The sequence below is a fragment of the Pinus tabuliformis genome, chromosome Q (genome assembly GCF_031772625.1).
Source record: "Pinus tabuliformis cultivar Carrire ecotype Pingquan chromosome Q, CPIR1, whole genome shotgun sequence".
Classification (NCBI taxonomy): domain Eukaryota; kingdom Viridiplantae; phylum Streptophyta; class Pinopsida; order Pinales; family Pinaceae; genus Pinus; species Pinus tabuliformis.
Window position 1 is genome coordinate 1,131,869,934 of NC_142296.1, and position 24,962 is coordinate 1,131,894,895.

Sequence of the window (24,962 nt, forward strand, 5' to 3'; positions counted from 1 at the left end):
GTATACCTCTCAGTTTGAGACAAATTTCTCGGCTGAACCTCAGATAATCCTTCCGGCAACTTCTCAGCGCTAATCTGCCCCAGAAACCCCAACGTCTGCCCTTTCTGGATTGCGTCAGCCCCTCTCTGCCCATTGTTGGCCCTGCGTCACCCTGAATGGGTCTGCGTCAGCCTTAGGAGACACTGTGTTAGCCTTCTGACCCTCTGTGTCAGCAACGCTGGCCTCTCTGAGGCTCTGCGTAGCTCACGGTTGCCTCTGCGTGAGCCCTGGCTGCTACTACATCACTCTCTCTGGCTACTTGTTTCTCTTCCAGCACTATCTCTACCTCTCTATCTCTCTGTACTCAATGCCCCTCAGCTACAACTCCGATCATTGATTCTATCTCTCTTAGCGAACCCCACTCTAGAGAATAGAATGACTGATCACTCTCGTGTACTCTCCAAGTGACCCTCAAGCCTCCTCTTATACTTTTCTCGTTGACATATCAATGGTCGAGATTAAGTCCCTCATCAATGGCTAAGATTAGATCTAGCTTGATCCATGTCTTTTGGACCATTCTAACACAGTTTTATATTAATACACACTAATATTTGATTTTTCCTAAGTTAAGACTAAGGGACTCCATTAAAAATATTAATTATTTAATATCTCCCAAACTATTTAGAATCTGCCCAAACCCTTTCTGGGTATTGGAAATCTCATGTGCCCTAACCTCTCCACCAAATTTTGTTGCTAGAGCACATTCGATGCTACCCCAAATCAACACTCCCTCTTAGCGAGGAGTGTGTTCTAGTAATACTCCTCACTGAGTATCACTCTGATCATCCGGCATCAATCCCTGTGCTGATGCTAGGCCTGCTGCCCGTCATCCTCTGCACTACTGCATCCTATACTGCTACCCATGGATCTACCACTACCACTGCTACATCTGTACTACAACTCCCTCTGCATTCGTGCTGCTGCCCATTACTCTGCCATTGCGACTGCTGCATCTGCATTGCATCTCCTCTCATCATGCTGCATCGTGTTGCCTACTGCTGCACTGCAACTCAGTTACTGAGAAGTAAGTAACTGATCTCCCAACTCTGACTTCTCTATTGGGCTAGAGACCCTCCTGATGCTGAAGCTCCCTCTACTGCTGACAAGTGCTCCCTCTCTGACCTCTACGCTGCTGCAACAACTCCCTACGTCTCACACCGTTGCACCCTCCTCTGTGCCATCCTGCACTGGTGCAACACTCTCGTGCCTCTCACACTGCTGCAGCCTACTAGCCTCGTGTTGTCTCAGGACTCCTGCACTGTAGCTCTCTCTGTTGCTCCATTTGCATCAATCTTTACCCACATTAGCCTGTCCTGCGACTCCTCTTCGAGGCTTCCGTAGCAAGGTCTAATCGAAGAGGCTGGGTACCTTGAGGATCCTGCCCCTCGTCACCTGTAGTCCGCTAAATACAGCTTGATGTCTCCCCACTTCCACTCAAGTGGTGCATGAGCACTTATGGCACACAGAACAGAAAGGATCCTGACCTTCCAGATGACAAAGTTGGATGCCTCGTCCAACCTATCATGATCCCTCAGCCCATTCATGGCCATCTCTCTACTCTTCTTGTTGACTCCTCCGAGTTTCTCTACTTCTCGCCTGGAAGTTCTCTGTTCGACTCCTGCTGAGTCTACTTCCTGTCTAGAAGTTCTCGGTTCGACTCCTGCTGAGTCTCGATTTCCCTCTTGGATATCCTTCTACCACAGTCGAGATGCCCCCCTACTCTGATCGTCTATGCAACCGCAACACTGATTCAGGTTTCTCGGCTAGAAACCCTCGATGTCAACTCCCTTCTCTTGGCCTTAATTTGTCAGGTATTGTTCTGACTACAGTACCTCACCAGCTCCACTCTGCAATATTCCCACAGCCTTCTAAACCCCAGCAACCTGAAGGCGAGTGCTCCTAGGCTCTGGGCAATCCCAACACTAGCAACCCAGCCTCAGCCAACTACGTTAGCCCTCCCAGCTTATGTGTCACTCTGCATGAGGCTCCCTTTGCCTTCCTTAGCCTTTGTGTTGCCTCTTCCTGGCTCACCCTTAATGATGGAGGCACTGCGTCACCCTTCCCTTGTTGCTTCTCTACTAGAAACAGCATTTGTCACCTCACGATAGTTGTTTTCTGTTGCTATTGCTTCGCTCGGCTAATGTCCTCAGTCCTCCTATGATCTGCAATCACCTTTTGATACCATGTTGAAGTTTCTAAGTCTACCAATTAGAAACCCTCCATGCACTTTATCTGATTTGTTCCTACCTACTTGTTCCATTACCTAACAAGTTATTTACAATGTAAATACTGAAAATAAACACTATTGCATGCTCAACATATTACAGATCAACAACTGAAAGAAACAGAAACAATCACACCAAAGGACACCGTTATTTTTGGACCAATGTCCCCGGAAAAACCCAGTGTGGGAAAATCGGTGCAGCTATCTGAGGGTTGTCTTATTAAACAATATTAGAGTACAATCTGGGTGCCAAAACTGGCCTAACCAACAGAGAATTTCCTTAGCAGTAATACCTCTCAATTTGAGACAAATTTCCCGGCTGAAACCTCGGATAATCCTTCCGGCAACTCCTCAGCTCTAATCTGCCCCAGAAACCCCAGCGTCTGCCCTTTCTGGACTACATCAGCCCCTCTCTGCGTAGCATTGGCCTTGTGTCACCCTGAATGGTTCTACGTCAGCCTTAGGAGGCACTGCGTTAACCTTCTGGCTCTTTGCGTCAACAATGCTGGCCTCTCTGAGGCTCTGCGCAACTCCTGACTGCCTCTGCGTGAGCCCTGGCTACTACTATGTCACTCTCTCTAGCTACTTGCTACTCTTCTGGCACTATCTCTGCGTCTCTGCCTCTTTGTACTCAATGCCCCTCAGTTGCAACTTCGATCACTGATCCTATCTCTCTTAGCAAATACCGCTCTCAAAAATAGAATGACTAATCACTCTGGTGTACTCTCCAAGTGACCCTCAAGCCTCCTCTTATACTTTTCTCGTTGACATATCAACGGCCGAGATTAAGTCCCTAATCAACGGCTAAGATTAGATCTGGTTTGATCCATGTCTTTTGGACCATTCTAACATAGTTTTATATTAATACATATTAATATTTTATTTGACTCCATTAAAAATATTAATTATTTTAATATCTCCCAAACTGTTTGGAATCTGCCCAAACCCTTTTTGGGTATTGGAGATCTCATGTGCCCTAACCTCTCCACCAAATTTCGTGGCTAGAGCACATCCGATGCTACTCCAAATCAACACTCCCTCTTAGCGAGGAGTGTGCTCTAGTAATACTCCTCACTGAGTATCACTCTGATCATCCAGCATCAGTCCCTGTGTTGATGCTAGGCTTGCTGCCCATCATCCTCTGCACTGTTGCATCTTGTACTACTACCCATGGCTCTGCCACTGCCATTGCTACATCTGTACTACAACTCCCTCTACATCCGTGTTATTGCCCATGGCTCTGCCACTGCCACTACTGCATCTGCATTGCATCTCCTCTCATCGTGTTGCATCGTGCTGCCCACTGCTGCACTGCAACTCAGTTATTGAGAAGTAAGTAACTAATCTCCCAACTCTGACTTCTTTGTTGGGCTAGAGACCCTCCTGATGCTGAAGCTCCCTCTGCCGCTGACAAGTGCTCCCTCCTGACCTTTGCGCTGCTACAACAACTCCCTTCATCTCGCACCATTGCACCCCTCTGTGCCATCCTGCACTGGTGCAACACTCCCGTGCCTCTCGCACTACTGCAGCGTGCTAGCCTCACGCTGTGTCAAGACTCCTGCATTGTAGCTCTCTTTGCTGCTCCATCCGCATCCATCTCTACCCACATTAGCCAGTCTTGCTACTCCTCTTTGGAGATTTTTTAGCAAGGTCTAATCCAAGAGGCTGGGTACCTCGAGGATCCTGCCCCTCATCACTTGTAGCCCGCTGACTACAGCTCGATGTCTCACCACTTCTGCTCAAGTGGTGCATGAGCACTCATGGCACACAAAACAGAAAGGATCCTGGCCTTCCAGATGACAAAGTCGGATGCCTCATCCAACCTGTCCTGATCCCTCAACCCATTCATGACCATCTCTTTGCTCTTCTTGTTGACTCCTCCGAGTTTCTCTACTTTTCGCCTGGAATTTCTCTATTCGACTCCTGCTGAGTCTACTTCCTGTCTTGAAGTTCTCAGTTTGACTCTTGCTGAATCTCGATTTCCCTCCTAGAAATCCTTCTGCCGCTGTCGCAATGCCCCCTACTCTGATCGTCTGTGCACCGCAACATTGATCCGGGTTTCTTGTCTAGAAACCCTCGGTAGCAACTCCCTCCTCTTGGCCTTGCTCTGTCAGGTATTGTTCTAACTACAGTACCTCACCAGCTCCACTCTGTAATATTCCCACAAACATCTAAACCCCAGCAACCTGAAGGTGAGAGCTCCTAGGCTCTGCGCAATCCTGACACCAACAACCCGGCCTCCTCAGCCAACTGCATCAGCCCTCCTAGCTTCTACGTGGCTCTGCGTGAGGCTCCCTTTGCCTTCCTTAGCCTTTGCGTTGCCTCTTCCTGGCTCACCCTTGATGATGCAGGCACTGCGTCACCCTTCCCTTGTCGCTGCTCTGCTAGAAACAACTTTTGTCACCTCGCGACAGCGGTTTTTGCTGCCATTGCTCTGCTTGGCTGATGTCTTCAGTCCTCCTGTGATTTGCAATCACCCTCTGATGCCATGTTGAAATTTCTAAGTCTACCAGTTAGAAACCCTCAATGCACTTTATCTTATTTATTCCTACCTACTTGTTCCGTTATTTAACAAGTTATTTACAATGTAAATACTAAAAATAAACACTAATGCATGCTCAACATATTACAGATCAACAATTGAAAGAAACAGAAACAATCACACCAAATGACACTGTTATTTTTGGACCAATGTCCCCGGAAAAAACCCAATATGGGAAAACCGGTGCAGCCATCTGAGAGTTGTCTTATTAAGCAATATCAGAGTACAATCTGGGTGCCAAAACTGGCCTACCCAACAAAGAATTTCCTTGGCAGTAATCTCTCTCAGTTTGAGACAAATTTCCTAGCTGAAACCTCGGATAATCCTTCTGGCAGCGCCTCAACTCCAATCTGTCCCAAAAACCCCAGCGTCTGCGCTTTCTGGACTGCGTTAGCCCCTCTGTGCCCAGCGTTGGCCTTGCGTCACCCTGAATGGGTCTGCGTCAGCCTTAGGAGGCATTGTGTTAGCCTTCTGGCCCTCTGCATCATCAACTGGCCTCTTTTAGGCTCTGCGCATCTCCCGGCTACCTCTGTGTGGCCCTGTGTGAGCCCTAGTTGCTACTGCATCACTCTCTCTAGCTACTTGCTACTCTTCTGGCACTATCTCTGCCTCTCTGTCTCTCTGTACTCAATGCCCCTCAGCTGCAACTCCGATCACTAATTCTATCTCTCTTAGCAAACCCCGCTCTAGAGAATAGAATGACTGATCACTCTGGTGTACTCTCCAAGTGATCCTCAAGCCTCTTCTTATACTTTTCTCGCTGACATATCAATGGCCAAGATTAAGTCCCTAATCAACGGCTAAGATTAGGTCTGGCTTGCTCCATGTCTTTTGGACCATTCTAGCAGAGTTTTATATTAATACACATTAACATTTTATTTTCCCTAAGTTTAGACTTAGGGATTCCATTAAAAATATTAATTATTTTAATATCTCCCAAACTGTTTAGAATCTGCCCAACCCTTTATGGGTATTGGAGATCTCATGTGCCCTAACCTCTCCACCAAATTTCATGGCTAGAGCACATCTGATGCTACCCCAAATCAACAGATGAAGCCTCATATACTCCAATTCCTTTTAGCCAGTGAAGAACTAGCAACTTGCAATAAGAACCCGGTGGTCAAAGTTAAGAGATGGATGTTATTCTTACCATGGAATCCCCACCAAGTAATAGAATCAAGATGCCCTAATCATCCATGGCTAATGGATTTGAAAAGTTACCAATGGATTGTATAGAGGCTTCAGATTCCTCATGTACTTCCATTACAATTCTGACATACCAATAGATCTTCCTCAAAGGTGTCTTATATCCCTATACCACTTCGAATCCTTGTTTGGGGTTGCTCTACTAGGTAAAGAAAAAATTCCAAAATGGTAATACTTGGGGTGTAGTGCGAAGGCCAAAAGGTGTAACAATGTGGTCCTTTTGTTCCACCTAGTAACTATACCCTCCACTTCATGTAAAATACTTCAAAGGGATCACTTTTATTTGCCCTGATAATATCCTTTTTTCTTTCTAGCAAACTATCTATGATTTTATAGATTTCCCTTGAGCAAGGCATATTTATGTCAAATGTTTGCATCTTGGTTAGGATTGGTTCTATAAAACATAGAAGATATTGGACTTTGACCCACCATGCATCATCAACAATGATAGACTTGATTCTATTGTTTTCTATTAGAAGTGAAAGTCCCCCATGATTCTCAAAGAGGATTGATGACCATTGCCTATAATGCTTGTTTGACCTTCACAAGCCTCTTTATGACTACAATGCGGTAGACAAAATGGGTTTCAACCAGTGAAGCATGACCCGCATTAAACCCGCGGGTAAGGACAGGTCCAATGTTGGGTTGGGTCACCCGCATTAAACCCGCGGGTAAGGACAGGTCCAATGTTGGGTTGGGTCACCCGCATAGAACCCGCAGTCTAGACTTGGACCCAACGAGTTTTCCATAAGACCCGGCTACCCGTATCAAACCCGCGAGTAGCCCATTAAACCCTTATTGGACCCATTGAGCATGAAAAGGCACAAACAAATCATAATTTCGATTTTTTTTCTTTTTTCTTTTTTGGAAATGAAGTGGAGGGAAAGGGAAATTGGAGGGAAAAAAATGCTTAATAAGCACCTTTCTCCCTTCCATTTCTCATTCATTTGTCATTTGAGTGTTTGGCTAATTTGTGTGAGTGTTGAGAGTGAAGCTAAAGGAGGCTAAAGGAGGCTTCATTGGATCTGACTAAGCTTCTAGTAGGCTTCATGAACCTAGTTAGAAAGTTTTCCATGTATTCAATTTTATTTTTTTTAATGTTTGCAATTTCTTTAAAAAAAAAATTACGTTTGGGGTTGCCTGTGGCTGAGTTTCTCAGCCAAAAAAAAAAAAAAGGAACTTCCAGATTTTGTCACCATGCCACCAAAGGGTTTCAAACAGTCTCGTGATCCGGCATGGGCACATGGTCAACGAATCATTGTCGGTAATGACCACAATATCAAGTGCAATTATTGCAATGCCACAATGCATGCAGGCATAAACAAGCTGAAATACCACCTAGCCAAAATTCCTGGGAATGGTGTGGGATGTTGTGCAAGTTGCCCTGATGAAGTCACTACTGAAATGTTAGCTGCTTTGGAATCCATTAAAGAAGCAAGTTCTAAGAGGGCAAGAAGGAAGGATGAGGTTATTGGGATAGGTAGATCTTCATCTCAAAGTGAAACACAATTTCAAAGTCCAAGTATTGGTAACTCCTCTTCAAGTGTTGTGGCAAACAGGAGTATAACCTCTTCTTTCTTCAGTCCTCGTACAACTCCAGGATCTCAACCAACCTTGGACAGTTTCAATGAAAAGAAGAGGAAAGAGGCAGATATGGCAGTGAGGAGGTTTTGGTACCATAACAGTCTTTCATTCAACTATGCAAAGTCTTATTTTTATCAGCCCATGGTGGATGCCATTGCAAGTGTTGGCCCTAGATACAAAGCCCCATCTTATAATGCACTTAGGGGGAAAGAGCTAGATGAGGAGCTTGAGTGTGTCAAGGAACAATTGGAGAGCATTAAAAGCTCATGGAAATTTACAGGTTGTACAATTATGTCTAATGGGTGGACAGATCAGAGGGGTAGAACAATAGTAAATTTTGTTGTAGCTTGCCCTAAAGGAACCATGTTCCTAAAATCCATTGATGCATCTGCAAATTAAAAGATGCACATTTGATTTTGTCATTGTTGACTGATGTGGTGGAGGAAGTTGGGGTTGCAAATGTTGTCCAAATAATCACAGAGAATGCAGCAAATTATGTGGTAGCTGGAAGGTTGCTTTGTGCCAAATATCCCACCATTTTTTGGACTCCATGCATTTCCCATTGCATAGGGTTGATGCTAAGGACATTGGGAAGTTGGAGTGGATGCAAGATGTTGTGTAAGAATATAAGCAAATTACCAAGTATATTTATAATCATGCTTGGGTGTTGAACCTTATGAGGGAATTCACACAGGTTAAGTTTAGTCGCCCAGTTGTCACACGGTTTGCTACAAACTTTCTTTCCCTCCAAAGCCTTTTGTATGAGTACCAAGCTTTCAAAAGAATGTTTTGTAGCCAGCAATGGGTATTTTGGAAAGATAGCACAAAACCAGAAGCAATGTCTACGAAAACATCTGCCTTTGTTGATATTTTGTGGGACAAAATCACTGAAATTGTCAACTTCACTAAGCCCCTTGTGAAAGTTTTGAGATTGATGGATGGAGAGAAACCTACAATGGGATATACTAAGTCACATGACACGAGGACACGAGACACGGAGGACACGTAAATACGAGTATTCAATACGAAACGCAGCGACCTGGAAACAGGACATGGGGGACACGTTTTATATATATTTAATAAATAAATAAATATATATATATATATATATATATATATATATATAGATATACCGAAATATAGTTTTTTATCCATATTAAATTGCAAGTTGCAACTTATCTAATCAAGTTAAAATATAATTACTTCTCAAAGTTCATAGTTCACTTTAAAAAAATAAATAGAATCAAAATTTACTATTTAGAAATTAGAATGTGATATGCTTGGTCTTGATTCTTGAATATTCAATGTTCATTGTTCATGTACAACTTACAAGCACATAAGAAAATAACTAAAGTCTAATCCTATTGATTTCCTCTGCCCCTCTTGCGAGAAAATGCCACAGCTTTCCCTTTCCCTCTAGATGTAGATGCTGGTGCTGGTGGAGTTGGCAGTGGAGTTTGCTATGCTCTAGAAGTTGAAGAACTAGAAGTAGGAGCTATAGGAGGTAGACCACGTCCTCTACTGGTGGCAGGGGTAGCCCGGGCAGGTGGTGTCACCTGGAAACATTACAATCTCCCAATCCTGAAATCCTGAAAAACTGATAAGTCTGCTGCATTTTGAATGAAATCTAAAATTCTACTTTCTCCATATGAAATCCAATGAGGCTGGAACCACTCTCAAACATCCTGAGTCATTTCATGGTAATGTTAAAAATTTAAGTAAAAGGATGGAAATGAAGATTAAGGAGAATGTCACTTTTACTTTAAGAATTTAACATTACCATGAATAACATATCAATACTAGGGCCTAGACTTGATCATTAAGCTGCCCCACTCAAAAATTATTTGTTTCTTTCAAAAAAAATTGCAGCTTATGCAGGCAACGTTTTCTATCAACGGAATATGCGTTTTCTAGATACAAGACAAGACAAAAACCGGCGAATATGTTTTACATTTTACAGGACATGATGAAAAACGTTCTCGACACGTTTTAGGGCCGTTTTCGTGTCCGACACGTAAAATACGGGACACGGGACCTTGGAGGACGTGTCCTATGACTTAGGGGATATATTTATGATTGCATGGACAGGGCCAAAGAGGCCATCAAGAGTTTCTATAAGGGAAATGAATCTAAATATCTCCCTATATGGAAAATTATTGATTCCAAGTGGGACAGGTAACTACATTCACCATTGCATGCAGCAGGAGCATATCTCAATCCGAGCTTATTCTATAATGAGGGGCCTAGCATTCAAAGAGATCTCGAGGTGATGAGAGGTGTCATGATATGCATTGAGAAGATATTCCCGGATCAAGATATTCAAGACAAAATCAACATACAACGAGATATGTACAAGGAAGCATTTAACATGTCTGGATTTAACTCAAGCCAATGTCTCAAGGACAAGAAAATGCCTTGTAAGTGCAAATTGTTAGAACTTAGCTTGTAATTTTGTTAGTTCTCTTTTATATGTTTGGAATTGCAAACTAATAATCTTTGTTGTTATTTCTTTACAGCTCATTGGTGGATAGATTGTAGCACTGAGGCACCACAATTACAAGAATTCACCATTAGAGTTTTGAGTCAACCCTGCAGTGCTTCTTCTTGTGAGCGCAATTGGTCAGTGTTTGAGCACAGAGAAAAGAGAAATAGGTTGGAGCATGAGAGGTTGGAGAAGTTGGTTTTCATCTACTACAACATTTGAATGCTCACAAAACAAGTGCAACCAAAGGATGCAAATCCAATTTTATTGGATACTATGGATTTAGAGTTTGATTGGGTTGTAGAGGAGGAGGCCCCTTATTTGAGTTGGCTTGATGAAGAGACTGAAGATCTCTCTAGTTTGCCATCTCAAATGGAGACTCCAAATACACATGCCTCACAGTTGCTTTAGCCTTCCGATGTTACCACTAGCTCCACGAGGGCTTATTTTAGGCGTCATCCATGAGTGATGAGACTCAAGATTATTATGAGACAATCATTTATCATTTATGACATGTATTTGAAGTTTGAACTCGCTAACATTTTTTATTTTAATTATGGAATCATGAGTCATTTGTTGGAAATACTATGAGGGGAGTGAATCAGTGTTTCTTTTCAATTGTTATTTTTACTAGTTAGATCACTTATATTTAGAACACAAAATGAACAATAAGAATAAATGCTTTTATTAATTTCTTATTTACAATAAATCATGTACAATGTATATAGGGCTCCAACCCTAGATGAAGACACCAATCTTCAATCTCCCAGGCTCCAACCTATTGCCAAGCACCAACTTGGACTTTTGTGAGGCTCCAACCTCTAGGGCACCAACCCTATCTTCTCAAGGCACCAACCTTGCGTTTAGAGGCTCCAACCCCTAGGGCACCAACCCTTCTCTGGTACAGGCTCCGACCTGGTTTCTTGAGGACACCAATCCTCTAGGGCTCCAACCCTATCCTCCAAGGCACCAACCTTGTCTTTTCGAGGCTCCAACCTCTTGGGCTCCAACCCTTGCTTTACTTCATCAAGATGTGTTTAGTTGTACTTCACGGCTCCCAATGTCTTCTTCACCGAGCCCTATCAATCTTTAGCAATGCCTTCACTTAGTCTACACATCACGTCATCAATGACAACCTTGTTCTTCACATGAAGGTCTCACCATTGCTCTTCATGTTACCCAAACAAAATTCTCCAAGGTTATTCCGTGAGGTCTTCAATTATGCATCAAGGTCTTCACTAATGCCTCCAAGTCAGCGTCTAAAAATGTCTTTAACAATGCTTGCCCCAACAAGATGTTTTCAACACAATTGCCTTAGTAATGCTTTAACACTGCTGCTACACAAGTTCTTCAATGAGGTTGCTTCTAAGTCTTCAATGAGTTGTTCAGCTAAGTCTTCTTCAACAAGTCTTCAATGCTTAAGGTGTCTTTAATAGGCTGCCCCCGGATATTCTCAATAGATTTGCACACCACTCTTATACTGTTCTTCAATAAGACTTGAAGGGTACTTCAATTCTGCTTCAATGTCTGATTCAAAATCAGCCTTCAATAAAGCCTCAAATTATGCTTCAAGTTGTATTCAATGATGGTCCAAGCAATAATCTAGGAATACCAATAAATGCTTCACAGGTTGGCCCACAAATCTGGTTAATGAAGATCTTCTAGAACAGGCACAAAAGGCTGCTTCAAATCTGCTATAACAGTATTTAAAGTTCTGCCCAACACTACTTCAAGTTCCACTTAAAGGTTACTTCAGAAAATCTACAAGGAAGCCCTTAATAGTAGACTGCTCCTGGATTGAATAGATCTTGTTTAAATTTAGTCTTCAAAAGGAATTAAATTCCTTTCCACAATGGCTGCAGCAGCTCTAAACCTTCAACACTAAGCCCAAGGTCCACCACCAGAGGACTGCAATTTAACTAGTCCACAATCTGTTCTTCTTTTCCAACCTTGAGTGATAACCCAACCCAAATAACCACAGATCCAAGATTGTAATTCTTCCACAGGACTGAAATCCAAGCTTTCAAGCAGACTGTCATAAATCCAAAGTATGCTGCAATGTAGTGTCTCCATAGATCCATAATACCACAGAGGTATTCCTCCTCGGCCTCTTTAAAAAGTTGCCCAAACAATGTTTTATAATGTGCTCCTCGTCCTCCTTTTAATTCTGTGCTCCTCCTCTGAAAAAATCACCGAAATTATTGAGGAGAAATGAGGTCTACGGTTCCTATATATACACATTTCGTTCATGAATTGAATGGTCACGTCATAAAGGTAGGCCGACTTGAATTTACACATTCAGGTTGGCTTGCTGGCCAGAAATTATACCTTAACTTAAAAAATCAATAACTTTCCGACCGCTTGGAATTTTGGGACGTGTAATAGCTTGTTGGAAAGGCAAAATTATGCTCTTTAAGATGGTGTAGGTCTCATGGAAGAATTCTGCCTCTAAGGTAGCAAAAAGTATTTTTTAATGTGACTGATATTTATGAGTGCAGAAATATAGGACAGCAACATTCTTTCATAGATGGGCTTCCTCTTCATGGATGATTCCTTCGTTAATTGTCTTCACAATTCATGTCCTTGTCTTCATGTCATTATGTTTGTGCCCTCTTCATGTTCTTGATTGCCTCATTCATGAATTCTTGTATATGGGCCTTCCAAAATTGTTTCTTAAATGCTCTTCATTTGCAAGGTTAGTTGGGCATCATTTATGTGTGTAAGGCTTCATATGCATTTAGTATTTTAATGCATGTAGCATATGAATCTAGAGTTTCATATATGCATTTAGGGTATCTTTAACATCTTCAGCTAGTGTTTGACATAAATGCACAACATCTAAGGTTAGGGTTTCCTTTATCTTCAACTATATTAATTTCCCTGGGGTTAACTTCATTAATGACTTGACATTATATTGACTTAAGTGATTCTAGCGTTTGTCATCATCAATGACACATAGGGTTAGCTTCAACAATTTTGGACATGACATCATATTGACATCAATGACAACCTTATCCAACATCCTTTTCTTATTCAGTATCTAAATGTTTTGCTTACAAAAATCGAATATGTTATGTTGTACTTTTATAGATATGAGATGATGTTATGAATTATTGCATGTATTGTGGTTTTTATAACTTATAAGGATTGGAATTGTCATTAGTTTCTTTTTAGTGCTTAAAATTTACCATATTTTAAGTTTTTTTTTTGTATTTTGACAAGTCTTATAAGTGTCATTCCCGAGTCTTATACGAGTATGAGTCATGCAACATTGGTTTCAACAACATACACAAGTTTTGAAAACTTAAATCAGAAATCATATAAAATGTAAATTAAGAATCCATAATACAAATAACACTGATTAAAAAAGAGTACCTTCAATGGCTCCAACTTTGCAAAACCCTAACATATGGCTTGAGACATTGAATAATTGGTGATAAACATTTGGATCTTCTTTGATGCTATATATATCATTGATCCACTCAACCTTTCCAGTTTCGAAAAGAATAAGGTTCAATGAATGTACCACACGTGGAGTTTAGAAGAGGTGATCATATCGACCTTTCACAATAAAGTTTGCAACTCTATATACCCATATGTTGTCCATGATGATTTCGAAAACAATGTGGCCTCACATTTTCTATTACATCAATAAAAGTTGTGGAGATGAATTTTGCATCTCTCTCCATTCCACTGCAATCAAGAATCTTCAAAAACATTGTCTCTTGGGGCATATTGCAATAATATTAAAAGAATGTCTGATTCATTAATTCAGAATGAGCAAGAAGCTCAATAATAATACAGAGATATTTACAATAATAGAAACATCAAGTTTCTATGTAGAATATGGAAACACTCAGTTTCATCTAAGAAACTGCTTAAACGAATAAAAATAGCAACAGCTAAAAGAATGAGTATTAAATACTAAATAGGAATATTCTAATACCCTCCCTTAATACTCAATCTATTTACAACACCAATAGACCCTCTGAATTTTACAAATTTATCAGGACCAAGAGGCTTGGTGAAGATGTCGGCGGGCTGCTCTGTTGTGGGAACATATTGCAACTGAACTGAGCCGTCTTCAACAAGCTGGCGAATGTAGTGGCAATGAGTTTCCACATGCTTTGTTCTTTCATGAAAGACTGGATTTTTGGCAAGTTTGAGAACTCCCTGATTATCACAAAACAAAGAAGTATGCCCGGTTTGGGAAACATGCATATCTGCAAGCATACGTCGAAGCCAAACTGCCTCACAGGATGCCTTAACAGCTCCCCGATACTCTGCTTCTGTTGAGGAGAGAGCCATTGCCTGTTGCTTCTTACTAGTCCAAGTAACAGCACCAGATCCTAGACTAAACACATACCCAGCTGTAGATTTACGGTCATCAACCGAACCGGCCCAGTCAGAGTCAGTGTAACCACTGAGAATAGGATTGGAACTGCGAGTATATAAGAGGCCATAATCAGAAGTACCATGCACATATCATAGCACACGCTTTGCTGCTATCCAATGATCATCTTTAGGAGCTGACATAAAGCAGGAGATATAGCTTACTGCAAAACTGATGTCAGGTCTGGTGGCAGTAAGATAGATGAGACTGCCCACTAGTTGCCTGAATAAAGTTTCATCCACAAGGGGAGAGGATGACTGTGATGAAAGTTTGAGCCCTGGTGCCATAGGAGTCGTGGCTGGTTTGCAATCCTGCATTCTGAACCTGTCCACAAGATTTTTTGCATACTTGGACTGAGAGAGAAAAATATGATTTTCAGTCTGCCAAACTTCAACCCCCAGACAGTAATGAAGAAGTCCCAAGTCTGTCATCTCAAAAGTTCTGCATAAATTTTGTTTGATCCCATGGATCAAATGTGCAGAGCTGCCAGTAATGATAAGGTCATCCACATAGACAACCACAAGCAAGATATCATCAGCAGTATGCTTGATATACAGGTTTGCATCAAATGGGCTCCGCTGAAAACCCTGATCTGTCAGGTACTGATCAATTTTCATGTACCAAGCCCGAGGAGCTTGCTTCAATCCATAAATGGCTTTAGCTAATCGACACACTTTCTGTTCTTGACCAGCAACCTTGAATCCTGAAGGCTGCGTCATGTAGACTTCTTCTTGGAGATCACCATTTAGGAAAGCACTCTTTACATCCATCTGATGAACTTTCCAATTGAACTGAGCTGCTAGGGCAAGGACAAGCCTTATGGTACTCATCTTGGCTATAGGAGCAAAAGTCTCTTCATAGTCGATGCCTTCCTTCTGTGAGAACCCTCGAGCCACAAGACGAGCTTTATACTTGTCTATGGTTCCATCAGCTTTGTATTTCACTTTATACACCCATTTGCAACCTATGGGTTTTTTCCCTGCAAGAAGATCAGAAAGTGTCCAGGTGTGATTCTTCTGAAGACTCTGGAATTCAGCTTCCATAGCCTGTTCCCACTCAGATGTACCCTTAGCCTCTGAATAGGTTTGAGGCTCAAAAATACTGTGAAGGTTAGCCATAAGAGCAAAATTGACTGTAGACTGTTGTTTGTTCTTATGTCTAGAAGTTCTACCTTCAAGAAGCTCATCATCTCGGAGATCACCAATGGTTTTAGCCCACCATTTAGGCCGAAGAGTAGAGGAACCAATATCAGGAGGAGGTGGAGAAGACTCAAGAGCAATAGGGGCATCAAGAGGAGGGTTGTTTTCTGGAGGAAGCTCAGATAGAGTATTATCAAATACTGATGCTATATCATCCCTCCCATCAGGTGGACCGACCGGAAGAAGAACACTGTGAGGCTGATCCTCAGAACACTGCTCAGAAGAAGAAGACTGAAAGAATCCTCTGTCTTCATCAAATACTACATCACGACTGAAGCTAAGACGACCAGTGGCTATATCTATCAGCCTATAGGCCTTGTGATGATCACTGTAACCTATCATCATGAGTTTCTGACTTTTGGAATCCAACTTAGAGCGCTTAGCAGGTGGAATCCAAACATATGCAACTGAGCCAAATACTTTGAGGTGACTGATCTTAGGTTTACGGCCAGACCAAACCTCTTCAGGAGTCTTCCCTTTAACAGCCTGAGTAGGTGATCGGTTAAGAAGATAAACAGCAGTAAATACTGCTTCAGCCCAGAATTTTTTTGGAACACTCCTGTGTTGTAGCATGGAACGAGCCATTTCAACAACCGTGCGGTTGCGACGCTCGACAACACTGTTCTGCTGAGGAGTGTAGGGGGTGGTTAACTGACGTTTGATGCCATGAATATCACAGAAGTTGGGAAAAGCTGAAGAACAAAATTCCCCCCCATTGTCGGTCCTAAGGGTCATGATGTTACAGCCAGACTCTTTTTCAACTATGGTTTTAAACTTCTGAAAAGTACTAAGTGCATCAGATTTATTTTTTAAAAAATACACCCACATCTTTCTACTGAAATCATCAACAATAAGTAAAAAATATTTGCAAGCAGTGATAGAAGCTGTATTCATAGGACCACAAATATCAGCATGAAGTAACTGGAGTACCTTAGATGCGCGTCAAGATTCTCCATCCTTGAATGAAGACCGATGTTGCTTTCCCGCTTGACAGGCGCTGCATACCCCCAACTGCTGAGTCTGAATATCAGGTAATCCTGACACAAGTCCCTCCCGAGAGAGCTGAGAGAGATACTGCATATTTAGATGCCCATATCGCTGATGCCATAGAGTGCTGATGGGAGAGACACGTGCTGCTAGAGCCACTTCTGAAGAGTCACCGGTGTCAAGTAGTCTGTATAGACCATGGTCTTCGAGGCCAACAGCAACTGTTAGACTAGTCTCCCTGTCAATAATAGAGCACTTGTGTGCACTGAACACTACATCAAGATGAGGAGAATTCCTCATAATCTGGCTGACAGACAGCAGATTGATTTCCATACCAGGGACATAGTATACATTCAGAAAGATGAGTGTGCGCCCACCAGACTGGATTTGAACTGTACCTCTGCCAACTACTGTGTACTTTTCACCTCCGCCAAATACCACGGAATCACTGAAAGGTGAGAAGTCAATAAACCAGTCACGCCTGTGAGAGAAATGGCGTGATGCACCAGAATCAATGTACCAGGCAGAGGAAGGAACATGATCTGAAGACCTTTTAGCCATAAAGGCGTAAAAGGCAGAATCTATCTACTCGGAATGTTTTGCAACATTTGCTGTCTGATGGGACCCTCCCTGTTTCTTCTGTTCATAAGCAATCCTCTGTCGGCAATCTTTCTTCATGTGACCGAACCTGTGACAGTAATTACACTGCACACTTTTCTTCCTAGCAGGATCAAAAGGCTGAGAAGAGCCTTTCTGCTGAAAGGACTGAGAGGACTGATATTTTGCAGCAAATGCATTTTCCGAGGACACTGATGAAGCACCACTACCAAACTGCTGTTTCCACCGATCCTGCTGCAGAAGTTTGGTACATAACTCTGGAAACTTCAGATCAACATTTGTGGTGGTAATGTTGAGTGTTTCTATGAAGTGTTCATAAGATTTCGGTAGACTTTTCAAAGTAATGACTACCATATCTTCTTCCTCCATGGTCCGACCAATGGCTTCGAGCTGATCTCGAATGTCTTTAATTTTGTTGAGATGTTCCTGTAAAGACATATGTTCGTCCATCATGATGGAGAACAACTGATTTTTGAGAAAAAAAAGCTCTGCTTTTGTCAGATGTCTCGTGCAGTTCTTTCAACTGTTGCCAGATTTCGGCAGCTGTCTTACCAGAAGGAATCTGTGGTAACTGATCATCAGCGACAGAGAGCTTGAGAAGCATAACAGCCTCTCGATTTCGATCATCAAATTTATCTTGATCGGTGCCAGCTGTACCGGGACGAAGCTCTTTGCCCAAAATGAGTTGATCAAGACGCCTGTATTCAAAAATGGTCAACATTCTTTGTTTCCAAATGTTATAGTTGCTGCCATTAAAGCGTTGATTTCCTTCTAACATCAGATTGGTGAGCGTGGCCATTTTCCCAAAGACAATACAGAAATCTGACACAAAAATGTAGCTGCCCGCTTATCCTGGTGCAAATCAAAACAGAATTTGTTCTGCGAGACAGGTTTAAAAATATATATATATATATATATATATATATATATTTACCTAGCAAAAATATATCTCCACAGAAAAATGAGCGCTATATTTTTAACCAGCAAAAAAAATCAGTATAATGACCAATACGTGGGCTGAAAAAGTGAAAACCACGTGAGCCGTCGTTTTGATAAACCCACGCTGCACACAGATTGCGTGTCGGAGAATACTGCCGCGGCTTTAATTTGCCTCAAATTTTCACTGTCTACGATTGACCACGATCCCGCTTTGGTCCCGCTGATTTCCTGGGCTAATTCCGATAAACGGCGATGGTGGTCCAGCTCCTGGGGTTCCTGATCGTGCGATTGATTCCGAGCCGGAAAGCCGTCGGAATTGGCGTGTATGGCGAGAATGATACAATAAACAAGATCATCAAAGAGCTTTGGCAACAAACTTATCGCGGACAAGACATAGATAATATAAGTATTCGTTCAGATACGGACGGTGCGGGCACCCGATCTTATAGTTAATGCTGAGTTGGAAATGCGAGGAAGATGCAGTTCAACAGGAAAAACAAATATGGCGGAGTCAGCCAGCCAGAGAACGAATCCCGCGCCCACGAAACGGTCACCGCCACAAAGTGCTGTAGCGAAGAAAACAGCGGCTTCGATACAAACGGAGCAGAAGCTACGGCCACAGCCGCCACTACGAATGAAACTCTGTAAATAGTGGAAGCGGATGATTTCTTCCTCGCTGCTTGATGTTGAGAACACGACAGAGACGAAGAACCGACTGCGATTATCCAAACAGAATCGGTACACCAGCAAGGGAATTTTGTTCTAAACCAGATCCAAGAGTTTCTTCAACTTTTAATTCCTCAGAGAAATGATAATGCAGGAGAAGAATCCATTTCTGTATCGAGATAGACGACTGTAAGCTTTTATCACAGTGAGCAAAGCCGAGGCTAAGACTCAGTGAAGGCTACCTGGCTTACAGAGGGCTCGACCTTAGAAATGAATGAAAGAAAGAACTCAAGAGATTAGGATGCAGAGAGAATAACTGTTCAAGAAATCTCTTAACCTCGCTCTGATACCATAAAAGAATGTCGAATCAATTAATTCAGAATGAGCAAGAAGCTCAATGATAATACAGAGATATTTACAATAATAGAAACATCAAGTTTCTATGTAGAATATGGAAACACTCAGTTTCATCTAAGAAACTGCTTAAACGAATAAAAAATAGCAACAGCTAAAAGAATGAGTATTAAATACTAAATAGGAATATTCTAATAAATATCAATTAGAGGTGGTTTCTGGACACCCCTGTTTCCACTCATGTATCCTATATTGATTAAAACTGTTTATCCATAGATTTTCTTTTCAATGTCAACAAAATGGTGCAGACTTTTTCATAAGTTGGGGCAAACAAAAGTTTTTAAGGTCTCCCCTTTGTACCAAAAGAGAATTGGCATAAAGAGAAAGGAAGAGTAGTTTGGTAACAATGGACAACCTATCTAAAGTTTCCATGGGGTTGCACTTGGTCAAGAAACTTTATTACATTTGGAATGCAGGTCTGGGAGGTAACATTTAGATTGGGTTACCGTTAATATTTCCTGATAGGCCTTTTGTATCTTGAACCATAAACATTGACTGATTTTACAGATTTCTGTTTTGAGAAATTTTAGTGCTTATATTCAACTCTTTGGTTATAATAATAAAATGTTTGTTTAAAATCATTGTGACTATCAAATCAACAGCATAACCTTCTAGTTGTTGCATAGATAAGCATATCTACCAATAACGACAAGGAAGTGATTCATTTGATAATGACGAAAGAGGTCCAGAATTCAAATAAGTATTTCACAATCACAAAATTATCACAATAAGACCATGCTACAGAATATCTACACCAAATTATGAATGACATTATGTCCATGCTAATATCTTTTTCAATATTTCGTGTTGATGATGCTCCTAGCGAACACTGCAAAAATAACAAACCCCCAGCATAGAACGGCAAGGACTAGTGCAGAAAATATAAGTTTATTGCATATAATTTTTTTATATTACTGCTCGTTGGTTTTGATGAGTTAAAATATAGGTTGTAGTGATGTTCCTTTCGCCTATTTATTTTGCTGGCAAATTGGCAGGTGGAAAAGATCCAGAAACAAGTTTGGTTCACTGAGTTTACAAGCAACGGTTTTGGAGTATCCTTTTGTTGGGAGTCCCAACTCAACAGTCACTTATCATTTCTTCTCTCCTCCATTGTTATTGTTGGTACTATTTATTTGTATTGTATTCTTGTTTAGAGATATTAAGAAAAGATCAGAACGCTGGAAATCTTCATGTACATTTGATAATCCTGAAAGGACTTGAGATATGGCATTTGCATCCATATTGTAGCTTTTATTCATCTTGAGATTAAAATAACTGCAATCAAAAATAAATAATAGACAATATCTTACAAGAGATTTTATAGAGGTATGATATTCTTTCAAGGTCAGAATCTTCTATTCTTGGGTTTATATACTTGTGGGCACTTGCTTTTGTAGTTGGAGGGTGTGAATTGAAATGCATAAACATAGGTGGACGCAGCTTCATTTTACTTCTTAGAATCAAGCATGTATTAATGGTTTAGGATAGGTTATGATTTGGAAAACAGAGTACGGCAGTTGTGTTTAATATCCAAGTGCAGCCATACTTTCCTTGGCTTGTAATGCCCAATTCATGAGGCAATATCTACCGATTTTTCAAGATATGTGCCTTGAAGTTATTTGGGCAGCCTACATGGAAGTCATCTCGTTGATGTATTATTTCTTGCTCTACAAATATATTTTTCCAGGTGCCTCGTACATGAGACACTTAAGTTCATTGAATGATGTTATGAGATATGTAGTTCAAACTCGTGAATAGTTCTGTATTGTTTTATTTTTCATAATGTAATATGTTATCAGACTCGGAATAGGCAATAAATCGGCGAGGCAAAAGAGTGAAGAGTTTGAATCGGATCGGGAAAAAATTGGTGAATTCAATAAATAAATATTTACACACATTGAATTAAAAAAAAAAAAAAAACGTTTTTCATTGATATTCAATAAAGTCATGTCTAAACAATGCATAATATCAATAGATGTCCAAAATATCATGAATGAATAAATATCTCATATATGTTATGATCCAAAGTATTGAGTCTTGACTCCTAAATAGTGACTACAAAGAACCAGAAGCATCTGCTTCTAAAAGTTTACAAAATACTACGAAGCAAATCAGTAAAAAATCAATAGCTAAGAGTCTAAGACTCCAAGAGTGAAAGTAGAAGCGATTCCTCCCACTCCTTTGTTGGCTTGACTCTCTAAGTTCTCCAAGTCATGTAGACTTAAAAGAGGAGGTTCCTCTAATTGGACCCAATCTGATGTATTTGTAGTTTGCAGATCTATCTCGTCAAGGTCGATTGGTGAATGATCCAAACCTATCATTATCATGAGACATTGAAATGTAAATTAAAGTTTTAACTTTAAAGTGCAAATCAGATTATGAAAACTTCAAAAGCTCTCGCCTAGTATTTTCTTGTTGCGAAGTCGTAGATAGCAATGGACAAATACAAGGTCATTTAAGCGCTTTTGTGTCAATCAGTTGCACTTCTTGGAATGTATTTTCTCAAACATGCTCCAGTTGTGCTCACAACCTGAAGCACTGCATGCTTGGTTTAAGAGTCGAATGGTGAATCTCTTCAAATCTAGCATATCACTACCAAAGTTTTGCCACCAAAGACCTAGCAAGTGACAAGGGTTCATGAGTAGAAGTACTAAATAGTAAATAGTAAATACCAAATAGTAAAAACTTTAAAAGACAACAAAATTTAATAAAACATTTAACATACAAAATAAAGTTTAAACAAATTTAATGAATTGATGAAGCTTTCAAACCTCAAAGAGTACTTGGCAACATCTTAGACCTTTCTCGTATAGCACTGGTATAGGCAGATAATTTAGCTAGTGCCCTATAATCTTGTAGCTAGGCAAAGGCACGACTTTGAAATTCTAGATTAGGGAAGCACCTTTCAATGCATGTCATAAGTCCTCTGCCAACCTCCACATCCTCATTAAATTTGCTCTTATCATAAAAATATTGTGGGTTTAAGAAGTACCCAATAGCATGTAAGGGGGAATGCAATTGCCTATCCTAATGTGCGTCAATAATGTCCCAAAAAGGCATATACTTTGCCTCCTCATCCCCATCTCTTCATTTGATGCCCTCCTTTGCGAGATTCATCAACCCATAAATGTAACCCATAGCAGGTTTTTCACCATCAACCATCTTGAAAGTTCGAGCTTTCAAATTTAAAGAAATGTGAAACATTGAAAATAAAAAGAAGCTTGAAATGAAATTTTTAAAATGAAAAAGTTAAAACACTTGAAGTACTTGAGTACTCTAACAAGGGACTTCGTCATAGCAATAATCTCTTCGGCATCTTTCCAGAAACCGTCATTAAACAGAAGTGAAACAATTTCAATGCCTTCAAGGGCCTTGGAATCTTTAAATGCCATCCACTTAGGTTTGAAGAACATCCTCTTCAGATTTATCTTTTGTTCAACCATAAATTGCAAAGATATGAAATTTGTTGCAAATCTAGTGACTGCAGGTTAAACAATTTCCTTACCTTCATTGTATTTTTTTACTGTGTTTAGGACAATAGTGTGGTTGTATAGGTATTTGGTTATGGATTTTTCCTTTTCTGCAGCCTCATGTATCCAATGAAGTTTACTAATGTCCTCAAGCATTAAATCTATGCAATGGGTTGTACAAGAGGTCCAAAAAATAGTGGGGTGCCTAATCTCAAAAAGTCTACCCTACCATATAATTAGTTGCATTGTCGGTGACAATTTGTACAACATGTTCTTCTCCCATTTCTTGAACGACTTCCTCCATCATTTCACAAATAAGTTGGGCAATCTTAACCATGTCTGATGCATCCACTTATTTGAGAAACATTGTGCTTGCTAGACAAGATACAAGGAAAATTATTAAAGTTCTATTCCTTTGATCTGTCCATCCTTCACTCATGATGGTGCACCATGCTTCTACCCATGATGAACGAAACTCAAATAGCACAAGCATGACATCTTCAACACTCTAACAACAAATTTGTCTTAAGGTTTTTTGATGAAGGGGCTTTGAACCTTGGACCTGCAACAGCAATTGCATCAATCATAGCTTGCCAATAAGGACTTATGGCACAGTGGAAAGGTATGTCAGAATAGTACTAAAAGTTAGCAATGGCCTTCCTTGCCTAACTATGGATATTTTTTTCCAACCAATGGCATCCAATGTAGGTTGGGAACCGGGCTTTGTGCAAGGAGAAAAAAAAGTGTTTATGTTTCCACCTCTAGTGTTGAATGCAGGAGGATTCATTTGGCCTTGATTTTAACTTGGACTTGGAGGCATGTGTGGGAAACTTGGGAACGACATTGAGGATTCAACAAAGGGAGTTGACAAGGGGGTATTGGAAGAAAATTGGTGAACTCCAAGAGGTCCTATTTCTTTATTTTGTTTTTCTTTCTTAGCATTATGCTAACTCAACATATCAAGGGCCATGGTTGCTTAGTGTTTGACATTTTCGTCAACCTTGTCGCAAAGACCTATGTTAAAATTGGCAACTAGGGCCAAACTCCATGTGGGTCAACTTATTTATGGCAGCTGATATTTTTATTGGATCCCTCTCATCAAGAGCTATAGGATTGATCTAAATATCATACGATTCCAATAAGTATTTATGGAGATATGAATTAATTTTGATTATGGAATTATTATCAAGCAGACCAACGACTTGAGTAGGCTCAGAAGCCCAATAGTCGTGTCTATTCATCATCTACGTTTTAGTGTAAATTGGCAAGGACTTGTACTCATTTGAACATACACTCTTTAGGTGATCTCCTCTCCACGTCTTGGGTTTTTGGAGAAGGAGAGATACTAAAGAGTATGATGCCATAGCTATAGTACGATGCCCTAATCCGTTAGCAATGGAAACAACGAAGTGATGCCCTAGATGCAGTTATACGCAGTCATGAAAAGGAACTACAGTCAAGGTATGGAGCCCTAAATTATAGTCATGAAGAAGAGGATCCTAGCCGCAGTTGAGTGAGATCTTGCCGCATTAAAGGAAAGATTCAAGACACAGATTGACTGCCCTAATCCGTTGTCCTAGAAGGCTTCATACGCAGTCCTAAAGGAGAGACCTAACCACTGCATTTAAGGGTGCCCTAGGCCACAACCAACAAAGGTTTTATGCAGCAAAAGAGGCACATATACACAGTCCGTGGAGACCTTATACGTTGGGATTTATACGCTATCCATGGAGACCTTATATACTGGGATTTATACGTTGTTCATGGAGACCTAAATGTAGTCACTTATACGTTGTTCAAGATGATGTCAACAGCGCTAAACACAGTCATATGGAGGAACATATACGTTGTCCAAGCAGGTCAATGGAGACACCTAATTCACAGTCAATGGAGATATCTAAGAGCATCAAAGAGACTTATTGCAGTCATCTAAACAGGTGTCATAATGTCACATTGCTATAGGTGACAGTGTGACATATTCAAGGACTATTTGGGCATGATAGGACTGTGTGCAAGCTGATGACAACGTGTGATTCTGGAACTATAGCCTAGCTACCTTGCTAGGTTGCAAGCCATAGCAAGCAACTAAGGTTGATATGTATATGAACTAAAGCATGATGTATGGACAGCATAATGAAGCATGATGATATGAGATCATGGGCAGCGTAATGATATCATGGGCAACATGATGTATGGGAA

At 40.8% G+C, this 24,962-nt stretch overlaps 1 protein-coding gene across 3 annotated transcripts in view; it reads left to right on the forward strand.

Annotated features, from left to right (window-relative positions):
* Window positions 1-20,622, forward strand: part of LOC149223527 (uncharacterized) — a 363,518-nt gene extending 342,896 nt beyond the window's left edge. For all 3 annotated transcript variants that reach the window (XM_089385853.1, XM_089385852.1, XM_089385851.1), the window contains one exon: window positions 20,289-20,622. In XM_089385853.1, coding sequence (XP_089241979.1) covers window positions 20,289-20,514 — 226 coding nt within the window. In that variant the 3' untranslated portion in view covers window positions 20,515-20,622. The remainder of the gene's footprint in view (window positions 1-20,288) is intronic.
* Window positions 20,623-24,962: the final 4,340 nt, after the last annotated feature.